This window comes from Callithrix jacchus, chromosome 8 (genome assembly GCF_049354715.1).
Source record: "Callithrix jacchus isolate 240 chromosome 8, calJac240_pri, whole genome shotgun sequence".
NCBI classification, from domain to species: Eukaryota; Metazoa; Chordata; class Mammalia; order Primates; family Cebidae; genus Callithrix; species Callithrix jacchus.
Genome location: NC_133509.1, coordinates 11,710,740 through 11,732,101, shown reverse-complemented (window position 1 = coordinate 11,732,101; position 21,362 = coordinate 11,710,740). Strand labels below are relative to the sequence as shown.

Genomic DNA, 21,362 nt, shown 5'->3' with positions numbered 1-21,362 from the left:
ACCAGAAGGGACTGTAAGTGCCACTCAGTCCAGGGAGCTCCAAGCTTTAGGAATGTAAAGACCAGGACTTTTTTTTTTTTAATAGAGGCTGATGTACTGCTGCAAACTTTTTGAATTAATTTTTTGCTAAATGAAACTTAAAAACAAAACAGGTGCCAGCTGTGCTCAGTGGCTCATGCCTGTAATCCCAGCACTTTGGGAGGCTGAGATGGGAGGATCAGATGAGGTCAGGAGTTCGAGAGCAGCCTGGCCAACCTGGTGAAACCCTGTCCCTACCAAAAACACAAAAATTAGCCGGGCATGGTGGCACGTGCCTGTAATCCCAGCTACTTGGGAGGTTGGGGCAGGAGAACTGCTTGAATCCAGGAGACAGAGGTTGCAGTGAGTCAAGACTGCACCACTGCATACCAGCCTGAGCGACAAAGCCAGACTTTGTATCAACAAATTGTATTTAATATTTTAAGAAATGTCTGCCATTTACTCTCATCATCATTTCATAAATAAAGGCCATTTCACAAGAAAAAATTTGTAAGGAACCAATCTTAGAATATTTTCTTGACAAATAAAACTTCATAACTGGGCATGGTGGTTCACAACTGTAATCCCAACACTCTGAAATGAGAATCACTTGAGCCCAGGAGTTTGAAACCAGACTGGGCAAAATACAGGGACCCTATCTCTATAGACATTTAAAAAAAAATAAGCCAGGCATGGTGGCACACTCCTGTGGTCCCAGCTACTTGGGAGGCTGAGGTGGAAGGATCACTTGAGCCCAGAAGATAGAGGCTGCAATGAGCTGTGATCCTACCACTGTACTCCAGCCTTGGTGACAGAGCAAAACCCTGTCTCAAAAACAAACAAAACAAAAAACAAATGTAGCTTCATGAAAAATACATTGTCTTTGTTTTCTGGTTTGCTATGACTGGTGAAGACCTTATCCTGGATTGGTGTTTAAGAATGGACTGTTTAAATCTCCCATAGAGGCCAGGCATGGTGGCTCATGCCTGTAATTGCAACACTGTGGGAGGGGCCAATGAGGGAGAATTGCTTGAGCCCAGGAGTTCAAGACCAGCCTAGGCAACATAGTGAGACCTATCGCTACAAAAACATTAACTAGCTGGGCATGGTGGAGCATGCCTGTAGTCCCAGCTACTTGGGAGGCTGAGGTGAGAGATCATTTGAACCCCGGCGGCAAAGGTTGCAGTGAGCCAAAATTGCACCACTGCACTCCAACCTGGGCGACGGAGCAAAAGCCTGTCTCAAAAATAAATAAATATCCCATAGAATATCTTCAAGGCAGATAGCTTAAATCTGCAGCACCACACCACGACACGAGACACCACTGCACAGTCAAACACTGGCTTCTGTTAGAAATGCCTCCTCAGCCAGGTGCAGTGGCTCACACCTGTAATCCCAGCACTTTGGGAGGCTGAGGGAAGCGGATCACCTGAGGTCAGGAGTTTGAGACCAGCCTGACCAATATGAAGAAATCCTGTCTCTACAAAAATACAAAATTAGCTGGGTGTGTTGGCATGCACCTGTAATCCCAGCTACTCAGGAGGTTAAGGCAGGAGAATCACTGGAACCCAGGAGGCAGAAGTTGCGGTGAGCTGAGATCGCGCCATTGCACTCCAGCATGGGGAACAAGAATGAAACTCCATCTCAAAAAAGAAAAACAAATGCCTCCTGGAGCTCTATTGAAATCTGAACTCCTGCAATTTCCATCCCACCAACCCTCTGTAGCAACTGAAAATATATTGATGCCTCCACTAAGGGCACCCCCACGCCTGTCTGCAGGATGCTCCTTGACATCTGCACGGTGTTCCAGGTCCCCAGAGCCCCTTCGCTGACCTTCACTGTAGGAGGGCTCTGCACTTGCCCCCACCTCCCTGGAGTCTTTTATTCTCTGTAAAGAGTACCCCCCAGCCTCCAAACTCAGCTCCAGGGATATATCAAGAGTCAGCCAGATCCTGGAAATGGTTTTTCGCAGTGCCTCCTTGGGTGTGGTTCCACTAGGAGCCTTTGTGAGGGGTACCAGGAAAAGAGGTCTTAGTAGCTGGCACCAGAATTCCTCTTAGGGAGGGAACTGTTTTTGGGTAAAAGCCTTGACAAAGGGTTGAGATAAAAGGTGAACCCCAGAGGGGACTCACTGATCAACAGGCTCCCAAGCCTCCAAAGAGAATTTCACTGCTCTGCTTTAGAAACAGGTGGGAATTTAGGCCGGGCATGGTGGCTCACGACTGTAATCCCAGCACTTTGGGAGGCCGAGGTGGGCAGATCACCTGAGTTTGGGAGTTCAAGACCAGCTTGACCAACATGGAGAAACCCTGTCTCTACTACAAAAAAAAAAAATACAAAAAAATTTTTTTTTAACGGTGGGAATTTGGAGGCAGGAGGGAGGCAGGGCAGACAAGGACAGCACTGGAGAGAGGAGGGGAGCAGAGGCTGGGGCCAAGACGAGGAAAGGACCAAGGGCCTTTAAAGAACAGAATGTCAAAAAGGGATTTTAGGATTTTTATACTGTTTTCGTGTGTGACATAGGTCCCCTCTATTTCCCAGTTTGGAAAGCCATCCCACATCACAAGCCTTGTGTAAATCGAGTCCCTGGAAACCATGTTTGGGATGATGCCAGGTGCTATGTTTGGGATGATGCCAGGGTGGAGTCAAAGGACGATCTGCAAAGTTTCAAGAGGACACCAAAAGTTGACCAGAAGCTGGAAGGAGGAGCCAGCAGGGACCACAAGAATTTAAGTTCTTCCTCCTGAAATCCTAGGGAAGGTATCAGACCCAGCATAGAGCCTCAAATAAGGGTCTACTCCCAAGATGGGGGCGTATGTTTTTTTAGTTAAAAATAATATAACAGAAACAAAAAAAAAATGAGCGTCTACAGCTAGTCTTAACAAGAGCCAAAGAGGCCAGGAGACCCGGCACTGGCTCAGAGCTCAGCTCCTGGTAGAAAATCAGAAACTGTGGGCTGGGTGTGGGAGGGAGGAAAAAGAACCAGCACAGACAGAGCCCAGCGGGAGGAAAATAAAAAGAGTGAAGGCTCAGGACTGGAGGAGAGAGAGCCATGGGAGCCAGAGCCTCCTGACAGCGGGGTCTCCCGGGATACATCACAGTCCTAAACCAGCTTTCCCCACATACATAGTTCCTAGGAACTGTCCAGGCCAGAGTCCTGGGGCATATCACTAGAGACCTTCCTCCAACAACAGGATGTCCCTTCTCCAGCATCTCCCGAACCCCGTAACTACAGCAGGCAAGCCCACCAGGCTGTCTTATTTTTCAAAATGTTATTGATTGCCATTTGCGAAAGAAACAGAGAGGATTCTTATTTTTGTTTGTTTTTTGTTTTTTTGAGATGGAGTCTCGCTCCGTAGCCCAGGCTGGAGTGCAGTGGCATAATCTCAGCTCACTTCAACCTCTGCCTCTGGGGTCCTGGTTCAAGCAATTCTCCTACCTCAGCCTCCCACATAGCTGGGATTACAGGCACGAGCCACCATGCCCAGCTAATTTTTGTATTTTTTTAAGTAGAGATGGGGTTTCACCATGTTGGCCAGTCTGGTCTTGAACTCCTGACCTTGTGATCCGCCCACTTCAGCCTCCCAAAGTGCTGGGATTACAGGCGTGTACCATCACACCCAGCTAATTTTTGTATTTTTAGTAGAGATGCGGTTTCACCATGTTAGCCAGGCTGGTCTTGAACTCTTGACCTCAGGTGATCCTCCCACCTTAGCCTCCCAAAATGCTGGGATTACTGGTGTGAGCCACCACGCCCAGCCAACAGAGAGGATTTCTAAAAGGGACCCCTCTTACTGTTCTCCCTCATAGCATCTTTTCTTACTAAACCCCTGAAGGAAGAAATAACAGCACGGTGGCAACAGTGAGGGTCTTTGTGGGTATAAATAGTTGATGCAAGAGGCTCTAGTGTTTCACCAGGGAGTTCAGACTAAGGATCCTAGACGTCTGCTCCCAAAGGCATCCCTAAATGAGGCCTAAGCAGGTACAGGGAGGAGAAAGGATTGAGGAATGGGGAGGTAAGGGTTGCTGCCTCACCTCCACCCTAACTAGTAATCAAGCCCCCACATGGTAGGGCCTGGGAACAGAGAGAAGCCAGAACAAAGAAAACTGTTTCCGTGGACACTACAGGGAGGTTTATCTATTTATTTATTTACTATTTATTTTTTAGATGGAGACTTGCTCTGCACCCCAGGCTAGAGTGCAGTGGTACAATCTCAGCTCACTGCAACCTCCACTACCCGGGTTCAAGCGATTCTCCTGCCTCAACCTCCCAAGTAGCTGGGACTACCGGCGCATGCCACCATGCCTGGCTAATTTTTTGTATTTTCAGTAGAGACGGGTTTCACTGTGTTAGCCAGGATGGTCTTGATCTCCTGACCTCGTGATCTGCCTGCCTCGGCCTCCCAAAGGCAGGAGCCACCGAACCTGGCCAGTTTTATTTTAAAATGTTGGTCTGTTTATTTATTTAGATACCAGGTTATAAGACTGGCTAATTTTTGTATTTTTCGTAGAGACAGAGTTTGGCTATGTTGCCCAGGCTTGTCTCAAACTCTTGGGCTCAAGTGATCCACCTACTTGGCCTCTCAAAGTGCTGAGATTACAGGCGTGAGCCACAGCACCCAGCCTTTTTTAAATTTAAATTTAGACAAAGCTGTAAGTGTATCCCTTTCAAATGTCATTATTAGATTCAGCCCATTTCCCAAACCTGTAGAAATAATTTTGTAGACCGCATTACTCTTCAGTGTACACTGCCTGCCAACTGGTTAACTAAAACTATTAGTCTTTATCCAGGACTTTGATTGAAGTGTTAGCCAGGGCAGAGCACTGTGGCATATCATGAGAGACTTTCCTCCTGGAGCCTTTGCTAATCAGGCCTCTGTCACCCAATTATCTGTTCTACAGCCCTCTCCCTGTTCACACAGCATCATGAGGGACTGAAAAGGCTCTCAGATAACCAGAAGGCCCTTGAGAATGGAAATCCCTTTGTTACTGTACAGGAGGAAAATGGAATCAGTACAGTGTCCCTGGCGCCGGAACCCTTTGACTCCCTGCCACTCTGCACCTGAATGTCTGCATCTTAGCAGCAGTCTCAGCAACCAGCTCAAAGACCTAGAGAGATCTCCAGCGCCCCCCACCACCCTGAGACAGACAGAAAGACACACATACACAGACGTGCCTCCGTGAGGGCCCCTACCGCATCCTCCTCGTCCACAGCAGCCTCGTGCTCCAAAAGCAGACGCACAGCCTGCTCGTGCCCCGAACCTGCAGCCCAGTGCAGGGCCACCCTGCCAACCTGCCCGGAGGGAGATGACACTTGTCAGGTGTAGCTGCCACCTCGCTGCCTGGACCACCTCCCACACCCTCCCCCAGGACAGCTGCTCTGCAGGCTGGAAGGGTCTTTTCTGGCTCTGGTGACCAGCTAACTGGGGACCCAGCCCCATTCTGCCCCATGCTCCTCTCCTACCTGGCCACCAAAGCCAATGTAGTAAAATGACTGGACCCATCTGTCCCCACCTCAAACTCTTCGCAGTTTCCCGTGGCTCTCAGGATAAACTCTTAACCCGGGGGATGATGAGGCTCTGCATGCTCTGGTGCTGCCCACCACTGCTTCACAGAAATGCCAAGCAGCTTCCAACCTCTAGGCCTTTTCCTGCTGTTCTCCCTGCTGGGCAGCCAGCTCTGTGTGGCCAAGGATTATCCTCCAAGTCCCTGAGCGGCACCAGAGTGCCTGGGTTCTGTCCCCTTCTGTCTCTCAGAACAGGGCTGAAGGGGCCTGATGCCCCACCTCATTCTCAGGCAGTTCATCGTGTCATCCAAGTAGGCCTGGGGGAAGCTGGCCTGTGTCCCCTGCTCCCACTTCTCTCGTCTGTAGTTTTCAGCTTATGAGGGGACAATGAAAGGAAGCACTAGTTTTCTGTGTGGTCTCAGGCAAGCCACATCCCCTGTCTGGAGCCCAGCTGTTCCTTCCTTCCTCAGGGCTTCTGCCCATGCCATGCCCTCTGCCTGGAACACCACCCTTCACCTGGCTCTTCAAAAATGCCACTTCCAGCAGGGTGAGGTAGCTCACGCCTGTAATCCCAGCACTTTGGAAGGCCGAGGTGGGAGTACTGCTTGAGTTTGAGACCAGCCCAAGCAACATAGCAAGACCCGTATCTCTAGAAAAAATAACAAAAATTAGCCTGGCATGGTGGTGCGTACCTATAGTCTCAGCTACTGGGGAGGCTGAGGTGGGAGGATCAACTGAGCCCTGGAAGGTCAAGGCTGCAGTGAGCTGTGACTGCTCCACTGCACTCCAGCCTGGGCGATGTGAGTTCCTGTCTCAAAAAAAAGAAAAAAAGCCACTTTCTGCTGAGTGCGGTGGCTCACGCCCATAATTCCAGCACTTTGGGAGGCTGAGGCGAGCGGATCACCTGTGGTCTGGAGCTTGTGACCAGCCTGACCAACATGGGGAAACCCCATCTCTACTAAAATTCAAAATGAGCCAGGCATGGTGGCACATGCCTGTAATCCCAGCTATTCGGGAGGCTGAGGCAGGAGAATTGCTTGAATCTGGGAGGTAGAGGTTGTGATGAGCCGAGATCACACCATTGCACTCCAGCCTGGGCAACAAGAACAAAACTCCACCTCAAAAAAAAAGGAAAAAAAGCCACTTCCTTGGGAGTCTTTTCCTCACCCTCCTGCACACACTCTTATGACAACTTATCACAGAGGGAATGAATTGTGTGTGGGATGCCTTGTATAATGTCTCTCCTCCTATTTTGCCCATCTGCCAGCTTCTGGCTGCTGATCTTTGACCCTGGCCCTCCTGTCTCTAACCTCCCTTCCCTGGGTATACCTCTCAGATGGGCCCAGAAGTTAACAGTTTGACCTCTGGAATTGCTCAAGCCTGGCTTGGAATCCTGACCCTGACCTTGGGTGGGGCCCAACCACTCTAAGCCTCAGATTCCTGGAGACAATTCCCAAGGACAAAGCCTGAACCGCCATCCAAGTTAGCACGGCCAATGTGCCTGCCTGTAGCTCAAATGAACTATTCCGTGTACTGGCATTATCATGACACTATTCCAGGTGCCAGGATTCAGAGGAGCCCATTACGCACGTGGTTTCTGGCCCTGGTGTTAACCCTCCTCCCAATCAACTCCTGCATCCTGCTGACGTTGTTCCGGCGGGCGGCCTCATGGAGCTGCCTCTCCAGAGGAAGCACTAGGGGGAGAAAATGGGGTGCAGGATGAGGGGAAGGATCCCCCATACTGCAGACAGGAAAGGTAAACAGTCCATTCCCACTCCTGAGCATTTCCGGAGTAGGGGTCTTTCAGCTGGGAATGGGGGCAGAGCAGCATGGCCCTCCTCTCTCTCAAGGTCAGGGTCCTCCCCAGACAGGCTGCTCTTCCTCACTAACTCACCCCGCAGCCATGCAACCAGGATGTGGTAAAACTCTGAAGATGGGAGAGGAGAGCAAGGCCATCCACAGCAGCCTAAATATGTGCCCCATTATCCAAGTTTTATGTGCCCTCCCGAGAGCTGTTCTTGGGGAAGGAATAAAATGAACTCCCTCTGGAGTCAGCAACCACCTTTTCCACGGAGCAGTCTAGTGTAGAAAACAGCCAGGATTTACCGAGCTACCTACTGCATGCCAGTGCTGAGTAAGGCCAGAGGCATGTTTGCCCTACTTCTGTGCTTTCCATCTCCTTGTTCCTCTACCCCTTCTTTCAACCCCTCTATCTCCCAGGCAGGAGTGCAGTGGCACAATCTTGTCTCACCGCAACCTCTGCCTGCCGGGTTCACAGGATTCTCCCACCTCAGCCTCCTCAGTAGCTGGGATTACAACCATACGCCACCACACCTGGTTAATTTTTATATTTTTAACAGAGACAGGGTTTCACCATGTTGGCCAGGCTGGTCCCCAACTCCTGACCTCAAGTTGTCTGCCTGCCTCAGCCTCCCAACATGCTGGGAGGCTCTTCCAACCTCTCTTGCCCAAATCCTAACCAGCTTTCACCTCTCCATGCTGAGGCCACCCTGATTTTCCTTCTCTGTGGTCTCTCTCTTCTCTGTGCTCCTTTCACCCCACCATCGCTGTACCTTTAGCACAGAGTGTCAGACTAAAGAGAACCTCAGAGCTCCCCCTGCTAACCCCTATCACACATAGCTGTGGGCTCAAGGTCAGACTGCAGGTTAGTGTCTGAGCCAGAAGGACCCAGGCAAGATGGCATCTCACAGGAGCCCCATGCTACTGTCATCCTGACGGCTCTTGATTGTGAGGATGTCTAGTCCTCATCCTCATATCTTTTCATGTCTCATTTCTAATCATTATGTTAGAATGACAGATCAGGAAGGGTCAAGTATGGTCAGGGCCTCCAAGATGGTTGGGGTCTAGCCCAACCCACAGCTCACAGCAGGCCCAAAGGTGGGCACAAGGAGAAACCCACAAAACTCTGCTTCTGAGCCGGGCATGGTGGCTCATGCATGCAATCCCAGCACTTTGGGAGGCCAAGACGGGAGGATTACTTGAAGCCAGGAGTTCAAGACCAGCCTGGGCTACAAAGCAAAACCCCATCTCTACAAAAAAAAGTTTAAAAAAAAATTAGCCAGGTGTGGTGGCACTTGCCTGTAGCCCCAGCTACTCAGGAAGCTGAGGAAAAAGGATTGCTTGAGCCCAGGAGTTTGAGGCTGCCAATAAGCTATCATTGCACCACTGCGCTCTAGCCTGGGCAACAGAATGAGACCCTGTCTCTAGAAAGAAAACAAAAACAGGCCAGGCACAGTGGCTCATGCCTGTAATCCCAACACTTTGGGAGGCCAAGATGGGGGAATCACCTGAGGTCAGGAGTTTGAGACCAGCCTAACCAACATGGAGAAACCCCATCTCTACTAAATATACAAAATTAGCCAGGTGTGGTGGCGCATGCCTGTAACCCCAGCTACTTGAGATTACAGGCATGTACCACCACAGGCAAGGCAGGCTGAGGCAGAATTGCTTGAACCAGGGAGGCAGAGGCTGTGGTGAGCCGAGATCATGCCATTGCACTCCAGCCTGGTGACAGAGCAAGACTCCATCTCAAAAAAAAGAAAAGAAAAGAAAAGAAAAAGATAAAAGAAAGAAAACAAAAACAAAAAAATCTCTGCTTGTATGAGTGAGATACAACACCAACAATCCCCAGATGAATAGATGCCTGTCCCCTCTCCCAAAGGGCTCACACATACTAGCACAGAGGACAAATATTTGCTGGCCCTTTGCTTAGTCACTGGAGGGCAAGTGACCCCACAGCCTGCATGTTTGGTCCAGTATGAATGTCTGAACCCAGCCTCTTTGTGTATCCAGGGACAGGTGACAAGCATCTTGGTAGGGAAGGCTAAGAGGCACTGAGGTGACAGACAGCCTGCCATGCAGTTTGTTTTTCTGGATAAATTCCACACAGCCTTTTCCAGGTGTGAAAGAGGATCTTGGTCTTTCTGGGGCTTCACAGATACAACCTGTGGACTTCAGAGTTGCTACCCCAAGGAGCAATCACACAGTCCTGGGTTCAACTCTGGCTGAACCACTTCCCAGCTGTGTGACTTAGGCAGTTTCCTCATCTTCAAAACAGGGGTGTGTGCTTCCCTACAAGATTAATATAATGATTAGAAACGAGATATGAAAAGCCCCTGGCACGGTGTCTAGCACATAATGACCACACCACCACCAGCAGCACCATCATCATCGCTATTATTCCTCCAAGGCAAAGGGTCAAATTCCAGTAGCCAAAAAGAGCTGCCAATTCAAGTGAGTACTTACAGAGGCCTGGGTTCTAGTACCTGCCCTGCCACTTTCCAGCAGCAGGATCCTGGGCTAGTCACATCCCCCTGACAAGTCTGTTTCTTCTATTGTAAAATTGGGGGAGTGTGAAGAAAGAGATCTGTATAGGTCCCTTCCTATCTGGCACCCTCTATCTTAGTGGCAGCTTAGGGGGACTGACTGGCCTGATGTGTATTGGCAAACAGCCAGGTGTCCCAGTGGGAAGCCAGCAGACAATGTGGAAAGCCAGGCCAGAGGTCAAGTTAGAGTGCAATCAAGTCCAGTCTCATCTCTTCCATCCACCTCGCCCTATGCACCCTCTTTCCAGCCATATCCGATATCACTGAGCTGACTGAGACTTTGCCAATGCTGGGTCCTCTGCCCAGAATTCTCTGCCTCACACTGCAATGCTCCATTGCTACACTTTCTTTACAGGGCCGGGAAAGTGATCCTCTGCCCCAGGCAGAACCATGTACCTACTTTGAAATAATTAGCATCTTGATGGAGCACCCCCACCCCCAACACATCCCTCAACTGAGTAGATGCAGTGTGCCAGCATTTTTGACATTATAGGTCTCAAGGGAATCCAGTGAGCTGCACTATAGGCATTTGAGGGAGAGCCTCAGGATTCATCTGTCAGGATTCATCTGTCAGGGTTCTGAATCAAGGACTCACAGTGGGTTCACCGACACAATCCTCCTCTCCCCTCTCCCAGACAGTGCAGCCAAATCTGCCCAAGGCCAGCTGATATCCACACAGTCGCTGCTGCCCGGCCTAGAGGCCCTGGCACTAGGCATACTCCTTGAGGGAGGCTCAGAGGCGCCCTCAACTCACCTGTGGCCAGTCAGGCTCCTCTCCTGTGAGAGTGTGCCCCATCCCATGTGGTCTCCACCCACTCTCCAGCCCCAGCCTTGGGGGGGGGGGGGGAGCTGGGACCTTCAGCACTTCTACCACTCGGTGGCTGTGTGACCTGTCACAACTCATTTGAACACCCTGTGCCTCAGTTTCTCATCTGCAAAATGAAGATAACAAACTATCCTATCCATATGGCCGCAGCGAAGATCAAATGATGTGCCTCTCCTGGGTCAAGGCCTGGCGCACAAAGTACAGCACGCAGTCAGGGATCGCTATTACCTTTATTATTTGCAGCTCACCTCTCCTCAGCTGTTGCCCTTCCTCCCGAGCGCCCCGCTCACTTGGCAGGTGGCACCCCCGACTCCCAGACGCACAGGCTAGGTCCCCTCGCCCCGGCGCGCAGACCAGTGACCATTCCGCTCAGAACCACACAGACACCCAAGTCGGAGGTGGCTATTCGGAGGGCGCCAACCTCATTCCTGGCACTCCCTGAACGGATGCGGGAGTCCTCTCAGCCTCGGCCCGCCCCCGTCCCCTGGCCCGATGGACTCACAGCAGTCGGTCTCACAAGCCAGCTCCTCCTGCATCCCGCCACTACGCAGCCCCTGCGCGCTCTGGTGCTGCGGCGAGGCGCGCGTTAGCGGGGGCGGCCCCGGGGAGCCGAGGGGAGGGGGCGGTCGCTCCTCAAGACCTATCACCCGGCCTGCTAGGAGCGCAGGGGCAGCGGCCACCCTAGTCCTGGACCGGGATGCAGGTCCCTCCTCCTACTCCCTTAACCTGCCCACCGCTCCGCGCCCAAGGAGCCACGCCGAGTTCCGCAGGTGCTCCTGACCCAATCTCCTCCGCTGAAGCTCGCCCAGCCTCCCAGACCCTGGAGATAGATGCGCGCAAGGCATCTGGAAGGCTCACCTTCCTCGCCCCGCTTGGGCTTGGGGCGAAGGGATGAGCCTTGGGTCCGCCGCCCTCTGGCGCAGAAAGTCAGACCCCAAAGACGTGAGCTGGGGTTTGAGGAACCGCAACTTCAGCAGGTCTGCAAGCATATGAAGAGATGGTCGGATTTATCAGTGTTCAGAAAGATGACAATGAAATATCACTTACACTCATTAAGACTGGCAAAAATTAAAAAGCCTGATAATGCCAAATGTCAGCGGACAATATGAAGCTGTCGAGCTGGCATGAGTAGCCTGTGGCTGTTCATGGGCTACTAGAAAATAATCTAGAAAACAGTCTGGCAGTAATGAGGGAAATTACGGTGAACCCTAAAATCCAGCTCCTTGATATAGATCTCTGAAATTCTCTTGCAGGCCCACAAAGGGACGTGTGGGAAGATGTCAGCTGCTGCGTGGCTGTGGGAGCTGGAGGCAATCTAAGCGCCCTTCATTGTGAGAGCAGGTGGATAAAATGTAGCGCTGTGCAGCTCTCAAATCAAGGGACCCAGTGTATTCATGGCAGTATGGATTTAAACACCTAATGCTAGGCAGAAAAAGTAAACAACCAAACCAAATAAGACCTAGAAGACAATATTAATAAAAATATTATAAATGCATTTACATCAAACAACAGACTCACAAAGACACGTAGAACCAAAAAGATACACATTAAATACACCAGCATGTGTTGTACTTCGGACCCTTGGGGAATGTCCGTGGCCTTTTTGCCTTAAAGGCATTTACATGCATCTTTAAGTTTAGGGATAATGGGGCCTCAGACATCTCTATCCCAGGGCAAGAAGCCAGCAAAACCATGATAGGTGTAGTTACTACTTTGGGGATCAAAGGAGGAAGAGCACCTTTCAGTCATTAGTCCTTAGGATATAGTTCAGGAAGGCTTCCTGAAGAAGGAGGTATTTGGAATGGCCTTTGAAAAATAACATAATGATAACCACTAACAATTAATGAGCCCTGAGCCAACCCCTCAAACGGTCTCAAAATAACAATTGCAACATAATAATCAAAGACATAGTCCAGAAACAGTGACTCATACCTGTAATCCCAGCACTTTGGGAGGCCAAGGCGGACGGATCTTGAGATCAGGTGATGGAGACCATCATGGCTAACACAGTGAAACCCTGTCTCTACTGAAAATACAAAAAATTAGCCGAGCGTGGTGGTGCAGGCCTATCATCCCAGCTACTCGGGAGGCTGAGGCAGCAGAATCACCTGAACCCAGGAGGCGGAGGTTGCAGTGAGCCGAGATCATGCCACTGTTCTCCTGCCTGGGCTATGGAGCAAGTTTCCAAAAAAATAAAAAATAAATATATATATAAAGATATGATTCCTCAGGGAGGGATCCAAGATGGCCGAGTAGGAACAGCTCTGGATTGCAGCTCCCACCAAGAGTGCAGAGGGTGAGTGGTTACCGCATTTCCAGACGGATTTTTATTGCCCACAGACCAGGAGATTCCTGGGTGGAGGAGTGCCATGGGTCTCCAGCACCGCTGTTTCAGCCGGCACGGCTGTTTCGGCCAGCGCGGCTGTTTGGGCCGGCCGGTGGGTCTCCACAGGTCTCTGCACAAAAAACTCACACAGGTCTGGGCACCCTTTCAGCTGGTGGCTGGAGCACCTGGGAGACAGAGTCACCCATTCAACTGATAAAGAGGGGACTGAAATAGGGAGCCAGGCCAGGAGCTTCCCGGGTGAAAAAGTGCCATGAGACCCCAGTGCAGCTGTTTGAGCCGGCACAGCGGGTCTCCACACAATAATTCACACAAATCTGGGTGCCATTTCAACTGGTGACTGGAATGCCTGGGGAACAGAGTCACCCATTCAACTGACAAAAAAGGGGTCTGAGGCTGGGAGCCAGGTGATCAGGAACGGCTGGTCCCACCCCCACATAGACCAGGAATCTGAAACGCTCTGGACTGAGAGTTTCACAGCAAGCACAGCTGAACCCAGGAAGGTCCACCTCTGTGGGGGAGGGGCGTCCGCCATTACCGAGGCAGTCCATCACTACTGAGGCAGTCCGCCATTACCCAAGCAGCCTGCCACTGCCAAGGCAGTACGCCATTACAGAGAGAGTCCGTCATTACAGAGGCTGGCCGCCATTGCCAAAGCAGTTCTAACTATACCCCTATAAACAGGACTGCAGGGAAGTTAACACAGCAACTGGGCAGAGCCCACAGCAGCTCAGCAATGTCTCTGCTGGCAGACTGTGAATAGGCTGCCTCCTCGCTGGGCAGGGCAGCCCTCAAAAGGCAGAAGCATGACAGAAACTTATAAATAAAGCCCTACCTTCCCGGGAGAGAGCACCTGGGAAAAGAAAGGCTGTTATGAGTTCTGCTAGGGCAGACTTAAACGTACCTGCCCAGCAGCTCTGAATGGAAGAATGGAGCTCACAGCTCAGCACTTGAGCTCCTGCAAAGGACAGACTGTCTCCTCAAGCAGCTCCCTGACCCCTGTATATCCAAAGAGTCACCTCATAAAGGAGAGCTTAGACTGACATGTGATGGATAACCAACAAAAATCAAAAGAGAAAAAGAAGAACATTACATAATGGTAAAAGGATCAATGCAACAAGAAGAGCTAAGAATCCTAAATATATATGCACCCAATACAGTAGCACCCAGATATATAAAGCAAGTTCTTAATGACTCACAAAGAGACAGACTCCCACACAATAGTAGTGGGAGACTTTAACACTCCACTGTCAATATTAGACAGATCAATGAGACAGAAAATTAACAAGGATATCCAGGACTTGAACTCAGACCTAAAACAAGCAAACCTAATAGACATTTACAGAACTCTCCACCCCAAATCCACAGAATATACATTCTTCTCAGCACCACATCACACCTACTCTAAAATTGACCACATAATTGGAAATAAATCACTCCTCAGCAAATGCAAAAGAATGGAAATCATAACAAACAGTCTCTCAGACCACAGTGCAATCAAATTAGAACTCAGAATTTAGAAACTAACTCAGAATTCAGAGACTAACTCAAAACCGCACAGCCTCATGGAAACTGAATAACTGCCTCTTGAATGTTGACTGGATAAACAATGAAATGAAGGCAGAAATAAAGATGTTCTTCAAAACCAACGAGAATGAAGACACAACATACCAGAATTTCTGGGACACATTTAAAGCAGTCTCTAGAGGAAAATATAGAGCAATAAATGCCTACATGAGAAACAAGGAGAGCTCTAAAATTGACACCCTATTGTCAAAATTGAAAGAGCTAGAGGAGCAAGATTAAAAAAAACTCAAAACCTAGCGGAAGACAAGAAATAACTAAGATCAGAGAAGAACTGAAGGAGATAGAGACACAAAAAACCCTTCAAAAAATTCAATAAATCCAGGAGCTGTTTTTTTTTTAAAGATCAACAGAATAGCCAGATTAATAAAAAAGAAAAGAGAGAATAATCAAACAGACGCAATAAAAAATGATAAAGGGAATATCACCACTGATTCCACAGAAATACACACCACCATCAGAGATTACTACAAACAACTCTATGCACATAAGCCAGTAAAACTGGAAGAAATGGATAAATTTCTGGACAACTTGCATGCTCCCAAGCCTAAACCAGGAAGAAGTCGAAACCCTGAATAGACCAATAACAAGGTCTGAAGTTGAGGCAGCAATTAAGACCCTACCACCCAAAAAAAAAAGCCCAGGTCCAGATGGGTTCACAGCCAAATTCTGCCAGACATACAAAGAGGAGCTGGTACCAATCCTTCTGAAACTATACCAAACAATCCGAAAAGAGAATCCTTCCCAAATCATTTTATGAGACCAACATTGCCCTGATACTAAAACCTGGCAGAGACTCAGCAAGAAAAGAAAACTTCAGGCCAATATCCATGATGAACATAGATGCAAAAAAAATACTGGCAAGCTGATTGCAACAGCACATCAAAAAGCTTATCCACCAGGATCAAGTAGGCTTCATCCCGGGGATGCAAGGCTGGTTGAACATACACAAGTCTATAAACATAATGCACCACATAAACAGAACCAAAGACAAAAACCACATGATTATCTCAACTGATGCAGAGAAGGCCTCTGACATAATTCAACAGCCCTTTATGCTAAAAGCACTCAATAAACTAGGTATTGACGGAATGTATCTCAAAATAATAAAATCTATTTATGACAAACCAATAAATAATAAAATCTATTTATGACAAGCCAATATCATACTGAATGGGCAAAAACTGGAAGCATTCCCTTTGAAATCTGGCACGAGGCAAGGATATCCTCTCTCACCACTCCTATTCAATATAGTTGAAGTTCTAGCCAGAGCAATCAGGCAAGAAAAAGAAATAAAGGGTATTCAATTAGGAAAGGAGGAAGTCAAATTGTCTCTATTTGCAGACAACACGATTTTATATTAAGAAGACCCCATTGTGTCAGCCCCAAATCTCCTGAAACTCATAAGCAACTTCAGCAAAGTCTCAGGATACAAAATCAATGTGCAAAAATCACAAGCATTCCTATACATCAATAACAGACTTAAAGAGAGCCAAATCAAGAATGAACTGCCATTCACAATTGCTACAAAGAGAACAAAATACCTAGGAATACAACTAACAAAGAATGTAAAGGAGAACTACAAACCACTGCTCAATGAAATAAGAGAAGACACAAACAAATGCAGAAACATTCCTATGGTTAGGAAGAATCAATATTGTGAAAATGGCCATACTGCCCAAAGTAATTTACAGATTCAACACTATCCCCATTGAGCTACCAATGACCTTCTTCACAGAACTGGGGGAAAAAAACCGCCTTAAACTTCACATGGAATCAAAAGAGAGCCTGTATAGCCAAGTCAATTCTAAGCAAAAAGAACAAAGCTGGAAACATCACACTACTGGACTTCAAACTATACTACAAGGCTACAGTAATCAAAACAGCATGGTACTGATACCAAATCAGAGATATAGACCAATGGAACAGAACAGAGGCCTGGGAGGCAACGCCACACATCTACAACCATCTGATCTTTGACAAACCTGACAAAAACAAGCAATGGGGAAAAGATTCCCTGTTTAATAAATGGTGTTGGGAAAACTGGCTAGCCATGTGCAGAAAGCAGAAACTGGACCCCTTCCTGACACCTTACAGTAAACTTAACTCTAGATGGATTAAAAACTTAAACATGAGACCTAACACCATAAAAACCCTGGAAGAAAACCTAGGCAAAACGATTCAGGACATAGGCATAGGCAAGGACTTCATGACTAAAACACCAAAAGCATTGGCAACAAAAGCTAAAATAGGCAAATGGGACTTCATTAAACTCTAGAGCTTCTGCACAGCAAAAGAGACAATCATTAGAGTGAATCAGCAACCAACAGAATGGGAAAAAATTTTTGCAATCTACCCATCTGACAATGGACTAATATCCAGAATCTACAAAGAACTAAAACAGATTTACAAGAAAAAAACAAACAAGCCCATTCAAAAGTGGGCAAAGGATATGAACAGACACTTTACAAAAGAAGACACATATGAGGCCAAGAAACATATGAAAAAATGCTCATCATCACTGGTCATTAGAAAAATGCAAATCAAAACTATACTGAGATACCATCTCACGCCAGTTAGAATGGCGATCATTAAAAATCTGGAGACAACAGATGCTGGAAAGGATGTGGAGAAATGGGAACACTTTTACACTGTTGGTGGGAGTGTCAATTAGTTCAACCATTGTGGAAGACAGTGTGGCAATTCCTCAAGGATATGGAAATAGAAATTCCATTTGACCCAGCAATCCCATTACTGGGTATATACCCAAAGGACTATAAATTGTTCTACTATAAGGACACATGCACACAAATTTTCATTGCAGCACTGTTTACAATAGCAAAGACCTGGAACCAACCCAAATGCCAATCGATGATAGACTGGGCAGCAAAAATGTGGCACATATATGTCATGGAATACTATGCAGCCTTAAAAAACAATGAGTTCATGTCCTTTGTAGGGACATGGATGAAACCATCATTCTCAGCAAACTAACACAAGAACAGAAAATCAAACACCACATGTTCTCACTCATAGGAGGGTGATGAACAATGAGAACACATGGACACAGGGAGGGGAGCATCACACATTGGTGTCTGTAGGGGGGAACTAGGGGAGGGACAGCGAGGGGTGGGGAGTTGGGGAGGGACAACATAAAGAGAAATGCCAGATATAGGTGATGGGGAGGAAGGCAGCAAACCACATTGCCATGTATGTACCTATGCAACACTCTTGCATGTTCTTCACATGTACCCCAAAACCTAAAATGCAATAAAATATATATTTTTTTTAAAAAAGAAAAAGAAAGGGAATGGCATGATACAGTTCCTTAAAAAAACTCACAAATGAGCAAAAGCTTCAGTGATCTGAAATATTCCTATGGGCTGAATCACCAAAGGCTAATGCATACTGTTTTTTTTTTGTTTGTTTGTTTGTTTGTTTTCCGAGCTAGCTGAGATTTTATTTTGGACCAAAAAAAAAAAAGCAATTGAATTGTTTTGCAACTGGAGGCATGGGCAAGGGGGGTCCCCAGGCAGTAAACTCCCCGCCGGTGGGCTGAGGGCTGGGGCTGAGCGCCGGTGGGCTGAGGGCTAGGGCTGAGCATCAGGTGGGTCTCCTGTTCCCTGCGCTCCCCTGCACAGCAACCTCCCTCCTGGGCTCTGGGGCAGCCTCAGGAGGGGCAGGCTGGGAGGGGCAGGCTGGGAGGGGCTGTTGCAGCTGTTCACTTGGGCAGGATGTCAGAGGACTCAGACACCAGCCTCCCATCGCGGGTCTCAATCTTCTTCACAACCACAGCCTTGGTGGAGCTGGTGCGGCTGATGGAGCTGGAGCCCGCGACAGAGCCAAAGCTGGAGCCCAGGCCGTAGCTGAGGCCGGGGCTTGTGAGGCCCCCATAGGCAGAGCTCAGACCACCTGCATAGCCGCTGGTGGTCTTCGTGTGGATACTCATGTTCTGCATCCCGGACTCCAGCCGGCTCTCCTCGCCCTCCAGTAGCTTGCGGTAGGTGGCGATCTCGATGTCCAGGGCCAGTTTGACATTCATCAGCTCCTGGTACTCACGCAGCTGCTTTGCCATGTCCTGCTTGGCCCGCTGCAGGGCGGCCTCCAGCTCCTTCTGCTTGTCATGAGCATCCTTGAGTGCCCGCTCCCCGCGATCCTCAGCATCTCTAATGGCAGCCTCCAGGGAAGCCCTCTGGCCTTTGAGGCCCTCGATCTCAGCCTGGAGCCGGCTGATGTTCCGGTTCATCTCGGAGATCTCAGTCTTCGTACGCCGCAGGTCATCCCCGTGCTTCCCAGCCAGCATCTGCAACTCCTCATACTTGATCTGGTATATGCTCTCCGCCTCAGCCCGGCTGCGGTTGGCGATCTCCTCGTACTGCGCCTTGACCTCGGCAATGATGCCGTCCATGTCCAGAGAGCGGCTGTTGTCCGTGGACAGCACCACAGACGTGTCGGAGATCTGGGACTGCAGCTCCCGGATCTCCTCTTCATACAGTTGCCTGAGGAAGTTGATCTCGTCAGTCAGTCCTTCCAGGCGAGACTCCAGCTCTACCTTGTTCATGTAAGCTTCATCCACATCCTTCTTGATGAGGACAAATTCATTCTCCATCTCTGTACGCTTATTGATCTCTTCCTCATACTTGTTCTTGAAGTCCTCCACCAGCCCCTGCATGTTGCCAAGCTTCGCCTCCAGCTTCAGCTTCTCCTGGCCCAGAGTCTCCAGCTGCCGCCTCAGGTTGTTGATGTAGTTCTCAAACATGTTATCCATGTTGCTCCTAGCCATTTTCTGCTGCTGCAGGAGGCTCCACTTGGTCTCCAGCATCTTGTTCTGCTGCTCCAGGAACCGCACCTTGTCGATGAAGGAAGCAAACTTGTTGTTGAGAGTCTTGATCTGCTCCTTCTCCTGGGTACGCACAGCCTGGATGTTGGGGTCCACATCCACCTTAATGGGGTTCAGCAGGCTCTGGTTGATGGTGACGGCAGTGATGCCTCCCATGCCTATGCCGCTGGCCCCAAAATAGCCTGCACCCAGGCCACCCCGGGAGCCACTACTGCTCACTCGGGAGAAGCTCAAGCGGGCACTAGGCCCACTCGTTAAGGAGCGGCTGCTGAAGGCCCCGGGGCCAGAGGTGGACACCTTGTAGGACTTATGGGTCACCCTGGTGGACATGGTGGAGGCAGGAGTGGAAGCAGGCGAGCTGAACTAGGGAGAGATTCCAGAAGGAGCGGAGAAGCTGCTTCTTCATGCATACTGTTAATAAAATTGCATGTATTATAATTTTTTTAAAAAAAGATATAATTTCTTTTCTTTTCTTTTTTTCTGTGAGACAGAGTCTTGCCCAGGCTGGAATGCAATGGCCCAATCTCAGTTCACTGCAACCTTCACCTCTGGTGTTCAAGCAATTCTCCTACCTCGGCCTCCCAAGTAGCTGGGATTATAGGCGCCCGCCACCACACCTGACTAATTTTGTATTTTTGGTAGAAATGAGGTTTTGCCATGTTGGTCAGGGTGGTGTTGAACTCCTGACCTCAGGTGATGCACCCACCTCAGCCTCCCAAAGTGCTGGGATTACAGGCGTGAGCCACTGTGCCCGACCTCCCATCTTTTTTTTTAAGATGAAGTCTCCCTGTGTTGCCCAAGCTGGAGTGCAATCTCAGCTCACTGCAACCTCTGCCTCCCAGATTCAAGTGATTCTCCTGCCTCAGCCTCCCAAGTAGCTGGGACTACTAATTTTGTCCTTTTAGTAGAGACAGGGTTTCACCATGTTGTCCAGGCTGGTCTCAAACTCCTGACCTCAGGTGATCCACCCGCCTACATCTTCCAATGTGCTGGGATTATAGGCATAAGCCACCATACCTGGCTGAAGACATTATTCCTGAAAACAGTTTAAATGTTTTTTGTAAAGCTTTTGTCATGTGTACATTCCACTAGGGGCACAGTGTCACATTACTATTTTGGTCACCTGGAATAGTTTTCTGTGTGGTTACACCACCAACTCAACATGCATCGTTTATTTATTTTGTTTTGCTTTTGTTTTCTAGATATTTTTAAATATTAATTTTGCTTTCTAATTATGTTAAATATTTACATTTTTCAAAGTTAAGTCTCTGAAGGTTGTCATAGTCAGCTGTGGTGATGGAGGAAGAGAGGAGCACTGGCTTCCAGCCTGCTCTCTCTCCTTTACTCCATATCCAGCTTTCTTCCCAGCTGCCAAGCCTGCTGATCAACAGTGGCCCCAGGCCATCACAGACTGGGCTGCAGACCAAGGGCATTAGTACCACCCATAGACCTCCCCACAAGCTTCCCCTTGTGGTTCCATTTCAGCAGCTGAACACACTTGATTTCTCAGATGACTGGCGAGGAACTTTTCTGATCCTCAACTCCCTTCTGGTCCCTCTCTCCCCCAGCTCCCTCTGCAACTGTGTAAGGCAAATTACTAGCGTTGTACCCAAGTGAGTATGACTCCTTTATTAAGCCGGCGACCGAAAGTGGCTAATGTCCAAAATTCTCTCAGCCCTGAAGAAAAAGTTAGGTGGTCTTTTATACACTAGTTTTAACAGGAAGGAGGAAACCTAGCTGAAACAAAGTTCTTTAAAAGGCAGAGTAAGCAAAAAGTTAAAAAGAAAAACTGATACACAAGAAATAAAACAGTGCCAGGTGTGAGGAGTGCAGCTGTCAGGAAAGACATACAACTTACAGATAAGGCAGGCTCTGGGCGCTCACTGCAGCTGCATTTC

The 21,362-nt window shown here is 48.7% G+C and overlaps 2 protein-coding genes across 34 annotated transcripts in view; both read right to left on the bottom strand.

Moving 5' to 3' along the window:
• ANKDD1A (ankyrin repeat and death domain containing 1A) overlaps window positions 1–21,362 on the bottom strand; it is a 69,363-nt gene that overhangs the window by 27,336 nt on the left and 20,665 nt on the right. For 9 of the 33 annotated variants that reach the window (XM_017976658.4, XM_035258858.3, XM_054239326.2 and 6 more), the window contains exons 1-3: window positions 11,199–11,261; window positions 7,115–7,218; window positions 5,213–5,311 (exon numbers count right to left, since the gene is read on the bottom strand). In XM_017976658.4, coding sequence (XP_017832147.4) covers window positions 5,213–5,311; window positions 7,115–7,218; window positions 11,199–11,232 — 237 coding nt within the window. In that variant the 5' untranslated portion in view covers window positions 11,233–11,261. Of the gene's footprint in view, window positions 1–5,184; window positions 5,312–7,114; window positions 7,219–11,198; window positions 11,262–11,554; window positions 11,956–12,628; window positions 18,457–21,362 lie in introns of those variants that run through there. The other 24 variants (XM_035258860.3, XM_078333373.1, XM_078333368.1 and 21 more) reach the window with 12 other exon arrangements.
• On the bottom strand, window positions 18,346–19,867 carry LOC100409881 (keratin, type II cytoskeletal 8). Its single transcript, XM_078333381.1, has one exon. It carries the CDS (start codon window positions 19,792–19,794, stop codon window positions 18,346–18,348), a length of 1,449 nt encoding a protein of 482 aa, XP_078189507.1. The 5' UTR covers window positions 19,795–19,867.

What these genes read in the sequence shown, in the direction of transcription:
- LOC100409881 (XM_078333381.1), bottom strand. Translation starts at nt 19,794, where the DNA reads ATGTCCACCAGGGTGACCCATAAGTCCTACAAGGTGTCCACCTCTGGC.